The 16,287-nt window shown below is 30.6% G+C and overlaps 1 protein-coding gene across 1 annotated transcript; it reads right to left on the bottom strand.

Annotated features, from left to right (window-relative positions):
* Window positions 1–7,470: 7,470 nt before the first annotated feature.
* On the bottom strand, window positions 7,471–9,887 carry LOC120074620 (patellin-6). Its single transcript, XM_039027793.1, has 4 exons — window positions 8,812–9,887; window positions 8,593–8,717; window positions 8,369–8,510; window positions 7,471–8,280 (listed from the first exon to the last, which is right to left on the bottom strand). Exons 1-4 carry the CDS (start codon window positions 9,523–9,525, stop codon window positions 8,020–8,022), a joined length of 1,242 nt encoding a protein of 413 aa, XP_038883721.1. The 5' UTR covers window positions 9,526–9,887; the 3' UTR covers window positions 7,471–8,019.
* Between the last annotated feature and the right edge of the window lie 6,400 nt (window positions 9,888–16,287).

Genomic DNA, 16,287 nt, shown 5'->3' with positions numbered 1-16,287 from the left:
TAAATGATCATTTAATTAAAGATTATTTAATTATAAATTTTATTTTATTTTATTTAAACAAGTTAACCCCTCATTTTAGGGAAGTTACGAGAAATGATCCCACGTTTTTCTCTCCCTCTCTCACCATTCCTCTCTCTAACAAAAGGGTTTTATTTTGCAGAGGGAGAATCCTACAATTCTCCATAGTCTCAATTCCCTATAAGAATATTGAGGTTTCCATGTGGTGGTGCCCAATCCCAATTCAGCAAGGTAGGGTTTCTTCCCCTAGATAATTAGTCTTTTGAAGAATTGCATGCTTAATCGATATTACCTTTTATTCCAATGCAAATTTTCTTATTTTAAATGCCAATTTAAAAAAAAAAAAAACAAATTAGTTCTGTGTTTTGGCTTCTGTTGTGCCTTAGGGTTTTCATTCTTTCACTTGGATGATTGGCCTTTGGGCTTATTGATCTTCTTGGATGATCGGCACTTGGGCTTGAAGTTCTTTTTGGATGATCGACCTTCGGACTTGATGATCTTCTTGGAGGATCGGTCTTTGGGCTTGATGAGCTTCTTGGATGATCGACCTTTAGCTTTGTTGATCTTCTTTGATGATCGGCATTTGGGCTTGAAGTTCTTTTTGGATGATCGACCTTCGGGCTTGATGATATTCTTGGAGGATCGGCCTTTGGGCTTGATGAGCTTCTTGGATGATCGACCTTTAGGTTTGTTGATCGGCCTTTAGGCTTGATATCTTCTTGGGTGATCGGACTTTGGGTTTGATGATCTTCTTGGATGATCAACCGTTAGGATTGTTGATCTTCTTGGATGATCAACCTTTGGGCTTGTTGATCTTCTTGGATGATCGATCATTAGGCTTGATTATCTTCTTTGAGGATCAGTGTTCGTAGAGTTAAACTTGTGTGGATGTGGATTTGATGCGGAAGTGGTTTGATCTCTAGTACTTGATCCTCTTATTCTTTTTCAGTTGAATGCGTACGCATGATGTATGAATACAGAGCGTGTTGATGTTCTTGAAGTTGGAATCTTGAAAGAATGTTTGTATCTCTAAAGAACTTCAGTTGTCAAGTGTGATTAGATTCAGGAGTCAAAAGTCTTATGATTGTAGAAAATTCTCACTGGGCTCTCTAAAGTCTAAAATTTCTGAACCCCACAAATGAAGAGAACTCTTCTATTTATAGAGTTCTCAGGTGGACTTCGTGGAGTAGGGCTTGGTTGGTACATCAACCTGACCTTGGGCCCAACTAATTGAATTTGGGCCTTATTTAGCATTTGAGCCACGATAAGCCTATTTTTTTTAGCTCAATTGAACTTTAGCACATATTATAATATTAAGCTGGATCAAATTAATTTTATTCGATCCAACGATCATGATGAAAACACGTGGCATCATTAGGATTTTCCAACTTATGTCTTCAATTTCAATATAGGACACGTGTCAATTTTTTAATTAGTCCTAAATTAGATGATTTGTAAATTCATCATTAATTTGGGAAATGACGTGGCAATTTATGATTGGTCCAAAATTTCTCATTCAACATTTATCTCTCAAAGATTTTGATAAGATTCGAATCAAGATATCTTATCTTTTAAATTTGAATTTAACATTCTTGTTGGATTTGAATGGATTAGCCTTAAATCAAATTATATCAAAATCTATTTATATCAATTTTAAATTTGGGCTTATTACAAATTTTATCTCAAATTCATCCCAAATTAAAATTTGACCATATTTCAAATTTTATCTCATATTCAAATCAAATTTAGCTTTCATCCTCAATCTAAATCAAATTGAGGGTAAAAAATCTCAAATTTATTTCAAACTAAAATTTGGTCATATTCCAAATTTTATCCTAAATTCAAATTGTTCGACTTTGAGATTAAATTGTGAATAAAATCTTAATTTAAAACTTTGTTATTCCAAATTTTATCCAAGTTCAAATCATCCAAATTTAGCCCTCTATCCTCCAAGCAAAAATTATATTAGAGATAAAGTCTCAAATTTATCTCAAAATAAAATTCGGTCATATTCCAAATTTTATCTCAAATTCAAATCAAGTTTAGCTTTTAGCCTCAATCCAGATCTTCAAATTAAAATTGCGTCATATTCCAAAGTTTATCCTAAATTCTAGTTAAATTTATGTACTAAATTCGTAGTTTGACTAGCACATCAATTGGGGTCAAATTCAATAACAAATATATTTGAATTTTGATTCCATCCTTATATTTTTCTAGATTCATCTACCCATATATGTGTATAAAACTCTAAAAGGAGCATTTGTTAAATGAGAAATTTTGGACCAATCGCAAATCATCATGTCATTTACTAAATTAATGACAAAATTCCAAATAATTGAATTTGAGACTAATTAGGAGTTGCCATATATCCCAAATTGAAGTTGAAGGCATAAATTGACAAATTTCGATGATGTCACATGTTTCCTTCATGACCGTTGGATTGAATAAAATTAATTCGATCCATTTTGATATTATTATTTGGGTTAAAAGTCTAATGGAGCCTATAAATAGTTTAATTTGACTCAAATGTCAAATAATGCCCAAATTCAATTAGTTAGGCCCAAGGGCCAGGTCCATGTAACGACCAAGCCCAAACCCACGAAACCTACTTGAGAACTTTATAAATAGAGGAGTTCTCTTCATATGTGGGGTCAACAATTCTACAATTTGGAGAGCCCAAAGAGAATTCTCCCAACAGAAGACTCCTAGACTCCTGAAGTTGCACGTCTCTAAAGATACAAAGATTCTTCCAAGACTTCAACACTTCAATAACATCAGGCTTCGACACTTCAAGAACATCAGGTGCTCTATTTCTTAAAGTCAAGCGTACGCGTTCAACTGAAAAAGAATCAAAGAATCAAGTACTAGAGATCGAACCACATCGCATCAAATCAACATCAACACCAACTCAAGTTCAACTCCACGAAACAAGTTTCTCCGGAAACCTCGTGTGAACACCCATTCTTTGTAACGAAAAACATTGAGAGAGAAGATGAGGAGATGGGAGGAGTTGGATGAGGGTTTTTCTTACAATAACCAATTCTCCAAAGAAAAATCTCCTCCCTACCTTTATTTAAAATATGAAGTGGGATTAAACCATAACTCCCACTTTCTATTATTAAATTTAAATTAAAAATGAAATAAAATTTATTTAATTAAATTAAATAATTAGTTAATAAAATTAATCAATTAATATTTTAATTAAATATCTCATATTTAATTAAATGTACATTCAAATTATATCCAAATGCACATCTCTCTCATAACATATAGTTTTAATATGAATCTCATTTATATTAAATTTTAACCTATAGTTTTGATATGAATCTAATTCATACTATTTTAATATTTGAATCATATTCAAATATATTAAATCTCCTTTTATTATAAAGTTTAATTTTGAATCTTATTCAAAATTAACTTTATATTATAACGTAACTATATACATTATATTAATTGTATCATGTACAATTAACGTTATTCCCTTAAATAATTTGAACGATTCAAATTCTTTCAAAATTATTGATCCTTATTTATCTGTTGTAAGTTAGTAGGAGAACCTAATGGACCTATAAATTAGATCCGAGATTAACTAATTAAATTCTTTAATTACGTTAATCAACATTCATTAACTGTGGGTCACTCTACTAAAGATCCACAATTGAACTCTCCGTACAGCAATTAATCTTTTACGAGTTGTTCGTAATTACAGTTGGGTCAAATTACTTTTTTACCTCTGTAATTACCTCTTACTCCTAAAGTATCACCAGTCCCTTTAATGAACAATCTGTTTATGGTTTTACCATAAACCAAGTCCCTATCATGCCAGTGAGAGGGTGGATACCTTTGTTCAATACCTGGAATCAGCATATAAAGGAACTACTCATCTACTTATCCTAAAAGCGAGAATGAACGAATTTCATCTTGTGTAACTATGTTTCCAACTCCTTACTCGGACATGTCTTCAAAATGGTAAGCTTATTGAGTCACTGACTCAGGTCACTCTCACTCATACAAATCAATGGGCAACGACCCTCATAGACAAGAGTCCTTAACTCATTCAGGATTGAGATCGAGTTACATGGTTATCCTGTGAAATACTAATCTCCTTAATAAACAGTGTTACAAAGAGAGATTAAATACTTCACGGTCCAGTCTTATATAAACTCATTGTATAGGATACCTATACTCGCATGTCTCACACGAACGATTTGGATCGCATCATTTATAAAATTTACAAAGTGAGTTGTATCCATTGTGTTACCAAGATAAACTTCCAACCTTAATCCATATACTATAGAGCCTTTAGATTATTACTTGAACATTATTCATATGTATGTCTATTACATACTGTTCAAGTATTTGGATTGATAATTCATTATTGCATATTTAAAATGATCAATTATCATATCAAATAAATAATTACGAGGCTTTAGAGCATAAATCCTAACAATCTTACTCGACCAAAGTTGTATCCACATTCAGCTTCCAACATCCATCTGCAGATGGAGATAAACATCGATCCAGAGCAGACGATGGAAAGGGGTTCGAAGCAACATTACAATAGGGATCCCTAAACGCAAGAATCCAGTGGAGACCACTTGCCCCTGCCAACAATAGACGAACCAACATTAAAAGGGAGAAACATGTCCCAAACTTTGTTCGAGAACCTACACTCCTAGAGAAGATTGCATGTTGATTCCAAATAAGATCTCAGAAAAAAAAAAAAAGAAAAGGGTTAGAATATATTCCTTTTGACTGTAAGTTGCAAATGGTGGGGAATAAGATCATCAAACATCTTCCAGCAAGCTATTTTGGTTTTCAGCAGGACACTCGCCACCCCCAAAGCTATTTTGTTTTTTGCCCTTTCCTGCACCCAACTGGCCTTCAGCCACCCAACGTTTTACAATTTTAGATATCAAATTTTATAATTAATTTGAATTTTTATGAAAATTATCAATGAAATTTTAATAACAATAAATAAAAGCATGCAAATTTAGGACCATATATATAGAAGCTGAATGATTGAATTATAACATTTGATAGCTTAAGAAACTAAAAAAGAAAGAATAAATAGAAGATGGATGACCAAAATAGAAATTAAATTAAATTAAATTTAGTTAACTTTAAATTTTATAGATTTATTTATTTAATTCACTTGCTAAATATCTATTTTACATCAAAAAAAATTTAGGCGGATACAAAATGAAACAATATTAAAAGTTTAGAAACTAAAATATATTATTTAAATCTTTAATATATTAATGAATTAAACTTTCATATAATAGCTTGTTTAAATTTCCGGCCCGATCATGTCAAAGCCTCACGTGCTTAAATCTCATTCGTCAGTCTGAGACCCATTCTAAAGAAATTTTCTTCCTATACCTATAGGAAAAGTTTCAAAGAGCGTGGAAGGTAAGTTCGATGGTAAGATTTGAAGGGGAGATTCACAGGTCACTTCGGAGGGTGGAAAAGAAATGGTTCGGTCCTCTTATTTTTCTTTCTCGACCCTTTTATTTGGGATGGGAGTATTGACTACACCCGATGAAACATCTGAGTAGCTAAAGGAAGGGAAATCAATCGAGACCCCGTTAGTAGCAGCGAACGAGAGCAGATTGAGAATTCTCATAACTATATAGAAACCAACACTTTTTGGTTAATCATCATCGGGAAAGCCATCTAAGGTCAAGCACAAGCATGAATTTTGTTGGTAGCTACTAGCTTTTCTATGATGAGTTCTTCTTCCCTGGTCTAAGGCAGCACAACAGGAACAGGATGTGAGGCTTAGTTGATACTAAATAAATATATCATTGATTGATATGAATAACAACTATACATTTAATATATATATATATATATAACAATAATAACTAACTTGGTTTCAAGATTCAAATTATGTCTCTTCCCATGGTGACATTACTTTTCTTAGCCTGCAAATGAATGGATGAGTGAATTAAAAATTCAAACTTTTTAGACTAAATATTTGTCTTATTTTTTGTTTTATACCCACATTTTATATACCCATTGGTATCTCTCTTCCCTTATTATTATTTTTTTTTTTCAAAAAAAGGAAGAAAATTTTTTCAAATATTATAGTACAATTAAAAATCTAATGAATACTTGAAATTATATCCTTTTTTATTTTTTTGGGACTCCTTGAATTAATGAATGAACACTATTGTCCATGTTTCATTTGTCTTATTTGTCTCTCAATGAAGGAATCTCCTTTTTGTGTTTTTCCTTTTTCTTTTTCTTTTTCCTTTTCTTTTGCTTGTTTTGTTTGTTTCTTGTGTTTTTATGGAAACAGCATCCTCCCTTCCATGAAGAAATAATCCCTTACCAAAATCATCATCTCCCATATTCCAAGAATAATTGAGGATTAATTATATTTAAAACTTTTAGAATTCATTTAATTTGCTTGAATTTTTATAAAGGACTTACATAAACTTGAGTTCATAAAGTTAATATGCAATTAGAGTTGCACATGTTGCACATCCCTCGTCAATTTCGAGTAAAACGAATTTTCATCATTTGAAAAATGAAGTTTCTTCTCAATCATGATAACTAATTTTGTTGTTAAATGTGTAAATCGAGGAGGCATGAATGACGATAGTGAAAGAAGAGAGTACTAAAATTCACATAAAGACTATCCAAACAAATAAGCAATGTAAGTCAATTCAAACATAATTCAATTGATAATGCACCAATTACTATCTTAAAAGTCAATTTGATTCTTTACTCGCATAATTGTCAAGTCATTGAGATCGAGATGAGAGATCGAACGCAACAAATTTATGTCGTATACATGGGCCAACAAATAGTACAAACTCTATCAACTACTTCAACCAACCATTTGAATTTAAATGTTTACATGTCATAACATAAATCGCAAGTCTTCAGAAATTCATTCAGCTCAAACTTGAAACATGACTTGATGATTAAAGGCAAAATGAAACCATCCTTATTTCGTTCCTTGTAAATGCAAGGAAACAAAAACCTAATTCATTTACTACTTTGGTTGCAATACTTACAATTATATATTTTCAAAATGTTTAATTTGACTTTTGTACCTTCAAATTTGAATCAATTTGACCCAAGTACTTTTCAAATGTACATTCTAACCCTCTTCCTTTTTATGACAATTTAAACGTTGACTTAACAAAATCTTCATCATTAAAAACAAACATTTTGAAAGTATGATGATAATTATAATTATATACTTCAACTTTCAACTTTCACTTGTAAAAATAAATCCCTCAAATTGATACAAGTTTTAAAATTAGGCCATCGAAATTTACCTACTTATAGAAATTGTAACAATGGTATACTTTTAATGACTCAATTCTTATCATTTGGAGTTTTAAGTTCTAGGACTTTTGTAAATTTGAAGAGGATATAATTACAAATATCACTTGCAAGACCTTCATAATTTGGCTAGGGTTGGAGATTCTATGACAGGAACATCAAAGGAGAGATAGATAGACAGAAAGAGAGAGAGTGACAAAGAAAGTAAGAATCAATGGTGATCTCTCACCCCTCACCCTCAACCATTAATCCCTACCCTTGTGATGTTATCAAAAGTTCAGAGCTCTGTCACTCTCTCTTTCTCTCTATCCAACAATACCAAATCCTTCAAAACTTCAAACCAAATCAATGACCCATTTCTAGACGCTTTCTCTTCTGAATTCTGACACTTACGAAAAAAGCAATTCCCCCACCACCACCCACCACCGCCATTTTCTTCTAACACAAACAAAAATAACTCTGCAACTCCATACTATATCATAGGCTTTTCTTCTTCCCTTTTACTTGTATTAACAAACAACTTATCTTTCCTCAGTTCAGTTTCCAGTTCACAACCCACAAAGCCACTACTAATTTTATAACTCTAAAACAAAATACAGATCATAAACACATTACAAATTCAAAATCAATATCAAATTACCCCTTTACTTTTAACATAAGGATTTAGATCTTCTTCTTCTTCTTCTTCTCCTTTCTTTAGATGGTGGTTGATTTTCGGACGATGTAACGGTATGCGGCGACTTTTTTCCTCCGGGAAGCAGTGTTGTCGACGGAGAGAACCATTTTTCCAGCTTCTCTTGTAGTGAATGAGTTGTGAATTGCTTCTTCATTTGCTGAAATTTTCCTTGGTTTCTCCACTGCAATGGTGTAGCTTCCATCGGCGATTGGAACGAACTCCGCACTGTACTCCAATTCCCAACCTCCCACTACAATGTCCCAAGCGATTGTGGCTCCCCCCTGTTTATTTTTTTCAAGAAATTTCGTTAAAACACAGGTTTATAGACCAAATTTGATGTGGGGTTTGCGCGAAAGAGAGAAATTAAACCTCAATGCCTTCTATTTGAATGTTCACTTTCTCTCCTCCTTTGACGGCGAACTCCGACGCCGGTTTCGGAGGCCCATTCTGTAAGTCGCTTGGCCGACTCAGGCCACCATACTGTACCGGCACATCCTCTGGTCTGATGAATCTGATCGGAAAAAAGTTGAAATGAAACCCCATTTTAAGGAAATGACTGGAAAAAAACGGAAATTTTGAGTGAATGGATTTACTTGTAAAGGGTATCGGAGACGTTTCCTTCTTTAGCGATGACGAATTTGCTCTTGGTTCGTTGAGTTAGAAAGGGGCTAAACATTGAGTACAACATACTGAAGTACCAAGGCACATTGATGAAAATCTAAAACCCCAAGACGAAAACAAAAAATGGCTTCAGTTCAGATTTCGATTCACGACTCAAAAAACGCAAATGGGTAAGAGAGATTTGTTTGTACCTTACGAGCAACCATTTCAGGGTAATTGTCTTGAAACAGAGAGAGGATTTGATTAGAAGCAACACGAAGCTCTCGTTTAGGCATATCTTTAAGATCGGTGACTTGAATCAAGGAATTAACCCCACCGGGTTTGAAATGAAGGAGACGAATCCCTCTTTCCAAAACTTGAACTCTCCATTTGAGAAATTTCTTGAGTTTCTCATCATCACCGAAGATCCTCTCGTACATTTCCTTATCCTTGAAAACCCCATAAGCGTTATAACAAACAGGGTGTCCTTCTCTGTCGTAGCCCTGCATATAAGCGACAAGCCCTTCAAGTTCCTTAAACCCTAAATCTTCGTCGACAATACCGTCGGCGCCGAACTCAGAGCGCCATTCGAGACATTTCTGGAGCATGTGAAGTGAATCGGGGACTTTGAAGTCACGAGCACGGAGGAACTTGAGGAGGATGACGTCGGCACGGTCATCGCCGGCCAGGAGAGGGATACCCCACATGGAGGGAGGGTGATCGGCGGTGGAGGTAGAGGCAGAGAGCTTGTCTTTAAGGTCTTGGAGGGCTTTTCTCTCGGAGGATTTGAGATGGGAAATGAAGTAGGTGTCTTCTTTGAAAGAAGGAGAACGGAGAGTGGCGGCTTCCATTAGAGAAGAGACGAAGCTTTTCTTGGAATGGGGTTTGGGAGTGGAAATGGGGGAAGGGGAGGCTGTGGAATCCATTGAAGGGGGGGTTTTGAGGGAAATCCAGAGATGGGATTTTGGTCAAAAGAGAAGAGGAGTGGAGATTTGACTGTGATTTCGAGGAATTCACTGTTGGAAGTTTGGAGGAAGAAGAAGAGGGAGTTTGATTTGAAGTTTGAAAAGCAGAGTGAAGGAGGAAGAAGACAAAAAATATATGAAGGGAAGGGAGGCGGGAGTAAAATCACGCGGCGGTGAGAGATGATGTTGTGACTGTGAGTGTGTCACAGATTCCTTCTTTCTCTCTTTACTTCTAGGGCTTAGCTGAGCCGCGAAGCCGACCTCTAAGCCTGGACCGGTGTTCATGTACGGAATGGGAAGCCCACACTTTTTATTGATTCTTTAGCTTGTATATGTCTCTAGAATTCATCTATATGTCTATATTTATAGTATAGAATTATTTAGTCTGAATTTATATTTTTGTGATTGGAGTACAAAATTATTTTATTTGAATTCATATGTTTTGCATGCAAAGTTAAATTCATATATGAGTTGAGTTTGTGTACCTTTACTATTATAATTATTTTTTTTATTTTATAATTTTTTGTTCAATAATTCTAACATCTTTTATTTGAATAAAATATAGATTACACTTTTTTTAATTTTTTTCTTTTTTTTTCCTTCTTTCTTTTCTTTGGGTAATTAACAACCATTATTTACTATATTTATTGCAAAAATATTGTTAAATAAAATAAGAATCAAAATTTTTTATGGCTACTTTTTCTCCATAAATTTCATTACCTTCTATTTCTTATTCTTCATGTTATTGTTATGTATTTTTACTCTTAATTTTTTATAATTGAATTTTTCCCATCGTCTTAGCTTGCTCAAAGGTAGTCATCGAAGTTGATTTTTGTCGAACTTTGTAGTTGGCAAAGCCCTGCAAATGTGGTTGTTGGAGTTGGTCATCTAAGTTTGTTGTTGGAGATGGTTGTCAGAGCCTGAAGTTGATCGTTAGATTTGGTCGTGTGAAGGTGGTCGTCAAAGTTGTGTCATAGTAGTTGTTATCAGAGGTGGTTGTCGGAGTCTAAAATTGATCATCAGAGTTGGTTGCGTAAATGTGGCTGTTGGAGTCATCGTTGGAGGTGTTAGTCGAAGCCCGAAGTTAGTTCCTGGAATGTGACATCGATAGTTGTGGACGGTGGACAATTGGTGGAGTCATTGAAAACATTGAAAAACTGGAGAGTTGAGGTGAGGTGAGTTTGTAAAATATAACAACTCAACTCCACCAACATTTAAAGTTGGTGGACCTGACATTAGGTTGATATAACTTAAATCATGTAGTGAACCAACCACCCTCTTAGTGTATTTGTTTTAGTTAAATTAGAAATAAATATGAAAACAAAATTCATTTTTGGTATGAGAAATTTGAATTTAATTTTAATATTAATTGTTTCAAAATATTATAGTTTTATTCTTGAATTTTAAGTTTGTTTTAATTGGATCTAAGGATTTGAAGATTTACACTTTTAACGTTGTTTTAATTGGATCTAAGGATTTGAAGATTTACACTTTTAACGTTGATTTTTCAGTAAGTAATCACTTTCTATTTATAGTGTTAATGTCTATAGGTAAATTTAAAAGAATCATAATAGATTAAGTTTTAGTTTTTTCGTCACTATTAAAATTAAATTACAAATTTTACTTTACGATTATTTTTTAATTAATTTATAAACATTAACACTTTAACCGAAAGTAGTAATTAATGGAAAAATCAAGGTGAAAAGTATAAATCTTAAAACTTATGGACTAAATTGAAATAAAACTAGTTTTTAAAATTAAGGATAATATTTAAAGGTCTTGAAATAATAGGAGTATTAACGAAATGAGCGGAGAAGTTTGAGTATTTTTTGTATACCTATAATTTAGCTTTCAAAGAAATTAATATTAATAAAAGTTCAAATTTTCACTTATAAATAAAATGCTAAATTATAAGTTTGTTTAATCTCATAGATATGTGTTTTATTTCTCTCTCTCTCTCTCTCTCTCTCTTTTTTTTTTTAACATATGGTTACAAATCTTTAAATTTTCAAAAATAAACTTCAATTTAATAAAACTATGAATTTTGAATTTTATGTCTTGGAATATTAAAAAACATTTTATATATATTATATTACAACTTTCAATTTTGTCTAGGAACTATGGTTAACATTGCAATCGATTAATTTGCTTGAATATTGTCATGATTTAAAATATTTTAAATGATTTAATTATGTGTTAGATTATGTGTTATTTGCATTAAAGGATTTTCATTGTGAGTAGATTTTGTGTTATGATTTTGCATAAATGGTCTTTAAGAAAACATCAAGAGGTACCAAAAAAAAAAAGGTGAAACTATAGAGAGACAAAAATAAACGTGTTTAAAGTACCGCGGCTATAATATAACATATAAAATCTGAAAGCACAATAACCAAGGTAATAAAATTCAAACCATAGATTTTACTAATGCATATTACTAGTAAAGTAAAACAAATATTTTGTGCTTATTTAAAATGTGTGAAATCATGTGTTTAATTCATTAGTTAAAATATTTGGGTTTAAATCTCATTTTATTCCATGAACTTTTAAATTTAATCTTTTAGATCTTTGAACCATCAGAATGTCTATTTTAATCTTTAAATATTTTTTGAACAAAAAAATTATCTTGATCGGGTTATGTTACTATTCTACCACAAACTCTCTTTGTTCAATGTTCACCTTAACTTATTTAACTAGAAATAATTACCTTATCAACATACTAGTTCGACATGCATATATATATTAATTTAATCAATAAAATAAACACCTTAGAAGAAACCAAAATAAAATAAACTTCTCAATTTGCAAGCATGCAATAAACATGAAACTTTATTATACAAATAGGCTTTTTTTTTTTTTTTTTTTTGGGTAAAACAATGGTGTCGATAGAGAATTTAGCCTTCAACCTTGAGAGACGAAGTACATGTCAATTATCATTAAACTAAACCAATAATTTTTTAATAATATATTATATATGATGGGAGAATCAAATTCTAACCTTAAAGTGATTTTAGACACACTTAGGCCTATTTGTTCAAAGGTTTTCTTGTGATATTTTAGACAGATATTTAAAATATTTGTTTGTTTCACATAACTTCCCTTTTTAAAACCCATAATATTATTATCCGTGAAACTTCAAAACCCATATGATATGGGTTTTTTAACACCATTGCAAAAATGTAAGATAATTAATTAATAAATTAATATCAATGGTTTGTTAATATTAATTGTAATTAACTACTAAATATAAAGATATTAACTAGATTTAATAAATTTGAGTGGATATATCTACCATTAGTATTTTATGTTATCTTTAACTATTTGATATAAATTATTATTATGATGATAATTATTCTAATTAATTCATAATAATTTAATTATTTTTAGTAATTAACTTTAATCAATTAATTATATTTAATAAAAGTTTTAATATGAAAACATTCATATGTTTTTATTTTTATTGACTAAATAATGGTTAATGAGTACAATAATTAATCTTTCATGTTTAGTTTTGATTTCTATATACAAAATTAATAAATTTAATACACATGTTTAATTTTTAAATATCAATCATCTCACATATTTAATTATAGATATTAATTATTTTAGATATTTAACATATGTACCTATAAAACAACATCTTGTGATTCAAACAGGCACTGTGCTCATGTTGAAAAATATGAAGGAATTTAAAGTAAGTATTTTTATGTAATAAAAATTATATTTGATTTAAGAGAGTAGTAGAGGTAGGGGGGGCATGGTGATAATAATTGAAGAGGGGAGAGAAAAATAGTGGGCTGGGCCACGGCCCACGGGTTTGTAAAGGTGTAAGCAGTGGGACCCACCAGCTCCAACACAGACAAACTCTACTCCTCTTCTCTTTTTTTCCCTCTCTTTCTTACTTTTTCTTTTTCTTTTTTCTTTTTTATTTAAAAAAATTTATAATAAAATTATAAAGNCTCCTCTTCTCTTTTTTTCCCTCTCTTTCTTACTTTTTCTTTTTCTTTTTTCTTTTTTATTTAAAAAAATTTATAATAAAATTATAAAGATTGTGGGTCCCACAAGTGTAGACATTTCCAACCTCGACTTTCGGGCTGCCCAACAACTTAAAAGAACAGTTTTTGTGATTTTCTTTGGTCCAAGGAATTGGATAGGATCAGATCATGTCCTAAGTTGTGATAAATTTTTTATAATATTTTTAAATATGGTAAAATATCTTTATTTATTAATAATAAACATCTATCGATGATAGTAATAGATATCTACGATAAAATTTTATTATATTTAAAAACCGTTCGTATAAAAATTTTACATAACAAGAATATATAAAATCTTTTTTCTTGTTGTATGTGTGTATGCGAGTGATTTTTTAAGAAAGCTAGGATTGTGATTTTTGTTTTATGACTTAAAAAAAATACCAAATAGATTACTCGTGACCGATATCTATATAATTTATAACTTTATAATAAATGACAATATATTAATTATTATAATATAATTTAAACATGTATCATATAAATACTCTTTTTAAATTAGAGATTCAAATATTAATAAATTCACATTTTGTTGTACTAAAGAAAATTGAATATAACCTCATTATACATATTATATAATAGATGAAATATGGACGTCCGTACTTAGTGTTTGATGACCAAATGTCATTCTTCTATCCAAATATGTCTCATCCTAACTGCAGGTCACCTATAGATGTTGTAGGAATGTGTGAATTGACGAGAATTTTGTGAGATAAATCAAAGAAAAAATTCATTTCGTAATTTTGATTATATAGTTATTATTTTATTTTATTTTAGTTGTTTATATATTTAATATGTTATATTATATAGTACCTTGTCTTGATCTCAATTTTATATGAGATTGGTTATTCTGGATTAATTGATCAAATCATGTTTGAACTTATTTTTACTAAAATTTTGCTAAGGAGGAGAAAGAAAAAGATTTTTTTTTTTTTTTTTTTTTTAAGGCACAATTTTTTTTTTAAATGGCCAATGTATTGGTGAAACTATAGTTCCTAAAATGGCTTTTAGTTGTTATCTCTACAATGTGTGTGACAGAATAGTGACAAAAGACTGATCTCTTAGTTAAATAATGATTGGCCTTTGGCTTTGTATTGTCAATTTCCCCCCTTCTCGAACTTAGCCACATAATTGTATTGTAATTTCTCCATACATTTTTTTTTATCTTTTATATATATATAAAAAAGTAACGATATAGAAATGTTTAAATTACAAATTTGGTAGATGGACTATCGATTTCATAAAAAAGTGTAGATATCATAATTCACGAAATTGTAATTTAGCGTGTAATAATCGATTTTTAAAATTTTCAATTTTATGTCAAATATATTAAAGAAATTGATTTTTTTTAAAGAAAAAGTTAATTGATTTTTATAGAAATTTCAATTGAAATTTACAAATAAGAGAATCCTAAACTTTTAGTTTGTGTCTAGCCCATATGTGAACTCTAAAAATGCCATTTGAATATAATTTGAGAGCTTAATGACTAATAAACACTTTAGAAGTGGAATGAAATAGTGAGAAGCGAGGAATCAGTGAAGTCTAGGGAGTTGAACTCCTAAGGCCTAAGTTGATATTTTTTTTAGTAGTAGGATCCATCAACTCCTTGGATCAAATAAAGAGGGAGTTACCGTTCACACTTCTCGATTCCGACTTTCAAATTCTTTGGGTCAAACACATTTTTCAAGTTTAAAGGTTCACCAGACACAAAATTAAAATCTAATAGGGCATGTGGTATACATTTTCAAGTTTAGAGATAAAAAGGCAAAAATATAAAAATCTGTGAGCTATATTTGTATTTTAACCTATAGAAGTGCATTTGATGTTAATTTTAGTTTTCAAACATTCTTGTGTATTTTGTTTTTATGGACTTTGAAAATATTTATTATAATATTTAATATTTAATATTTAATAAAGAAAAATATGTTTATTCTTTTTATTATTTTTTTCATCTCATGTCTATTTAACTAATAACTATTTCTATTAATGATTCTAATACATATTTTTGTTATTACGACAATACATATTTTTAAAAATACGTTATCTATTTATTTAAGTAACTAAAGGAAAATTAATCATGATTAATCTTTAAAGATTTAAAAACTAAAGACATCTTCTATATTTTTAGCTAAAATACAACAAATTTGGAAATTTGAGAATAAAAAAGATACATTTTAAGTATTTTAAGTATTTAAGGGGGAAAAATGGTATTTAACCACATTTTAAAGACATTTGAGTTTGTCTTTGAGAGTGTGAAAGTGAAAAAGACTTGGAACAATGATGGGGGCCACTTTTGATCAAAAGTTTTTGAACATTGGATTCTTAAAAATAAAAAATAATAATAAAAAAAGTTTTAAAATTTGGTAGAAATTGTTTGATAAATGAGAGAATATTTAGGGATCAGAAATTTAGTTTAAAGAAAAGTTAAATTGGCACCCCTCCATTGCATGCTTCTTTTAATACCTTTTTATATTTTGTTTTTATGACCCCATTTTAATCATTTTACCCACTTATCCTTCACCTTATTCTCACATTACATTTTTTGTTTTTATCACATTTTGAATATAATTCCAACCAATATTTAAATCGTTCATCCTAATATCCAAGTTTTTGGTTAAATAAAGCTAAAAATATAATAATGTTTACTATTATTCTATTTCTTTTCACATTTTCTACTTCGTGTCAATTTTTA

The sequence above is a fragment of the Benincasa hispida genome, chromosome 3 (genome assembly GCF_009727055.1).
Source record: "Benincasa hispida cultivar B227 chromosome 3, ASM972705v1, whole genome shotgun sequence".
In the NCBI taxonomy this organism is placed as follows: domain Eukaryota; kingdom Viridiplantae; phylum Streptophyta; class Magnoliopsida; order Cucurbitales; family Cucurbitaceae; genus Benincasa; species Benincasa hispida.
This window is presented reverse-complemented; position numbering and strand designations above follow the sequence as displayed.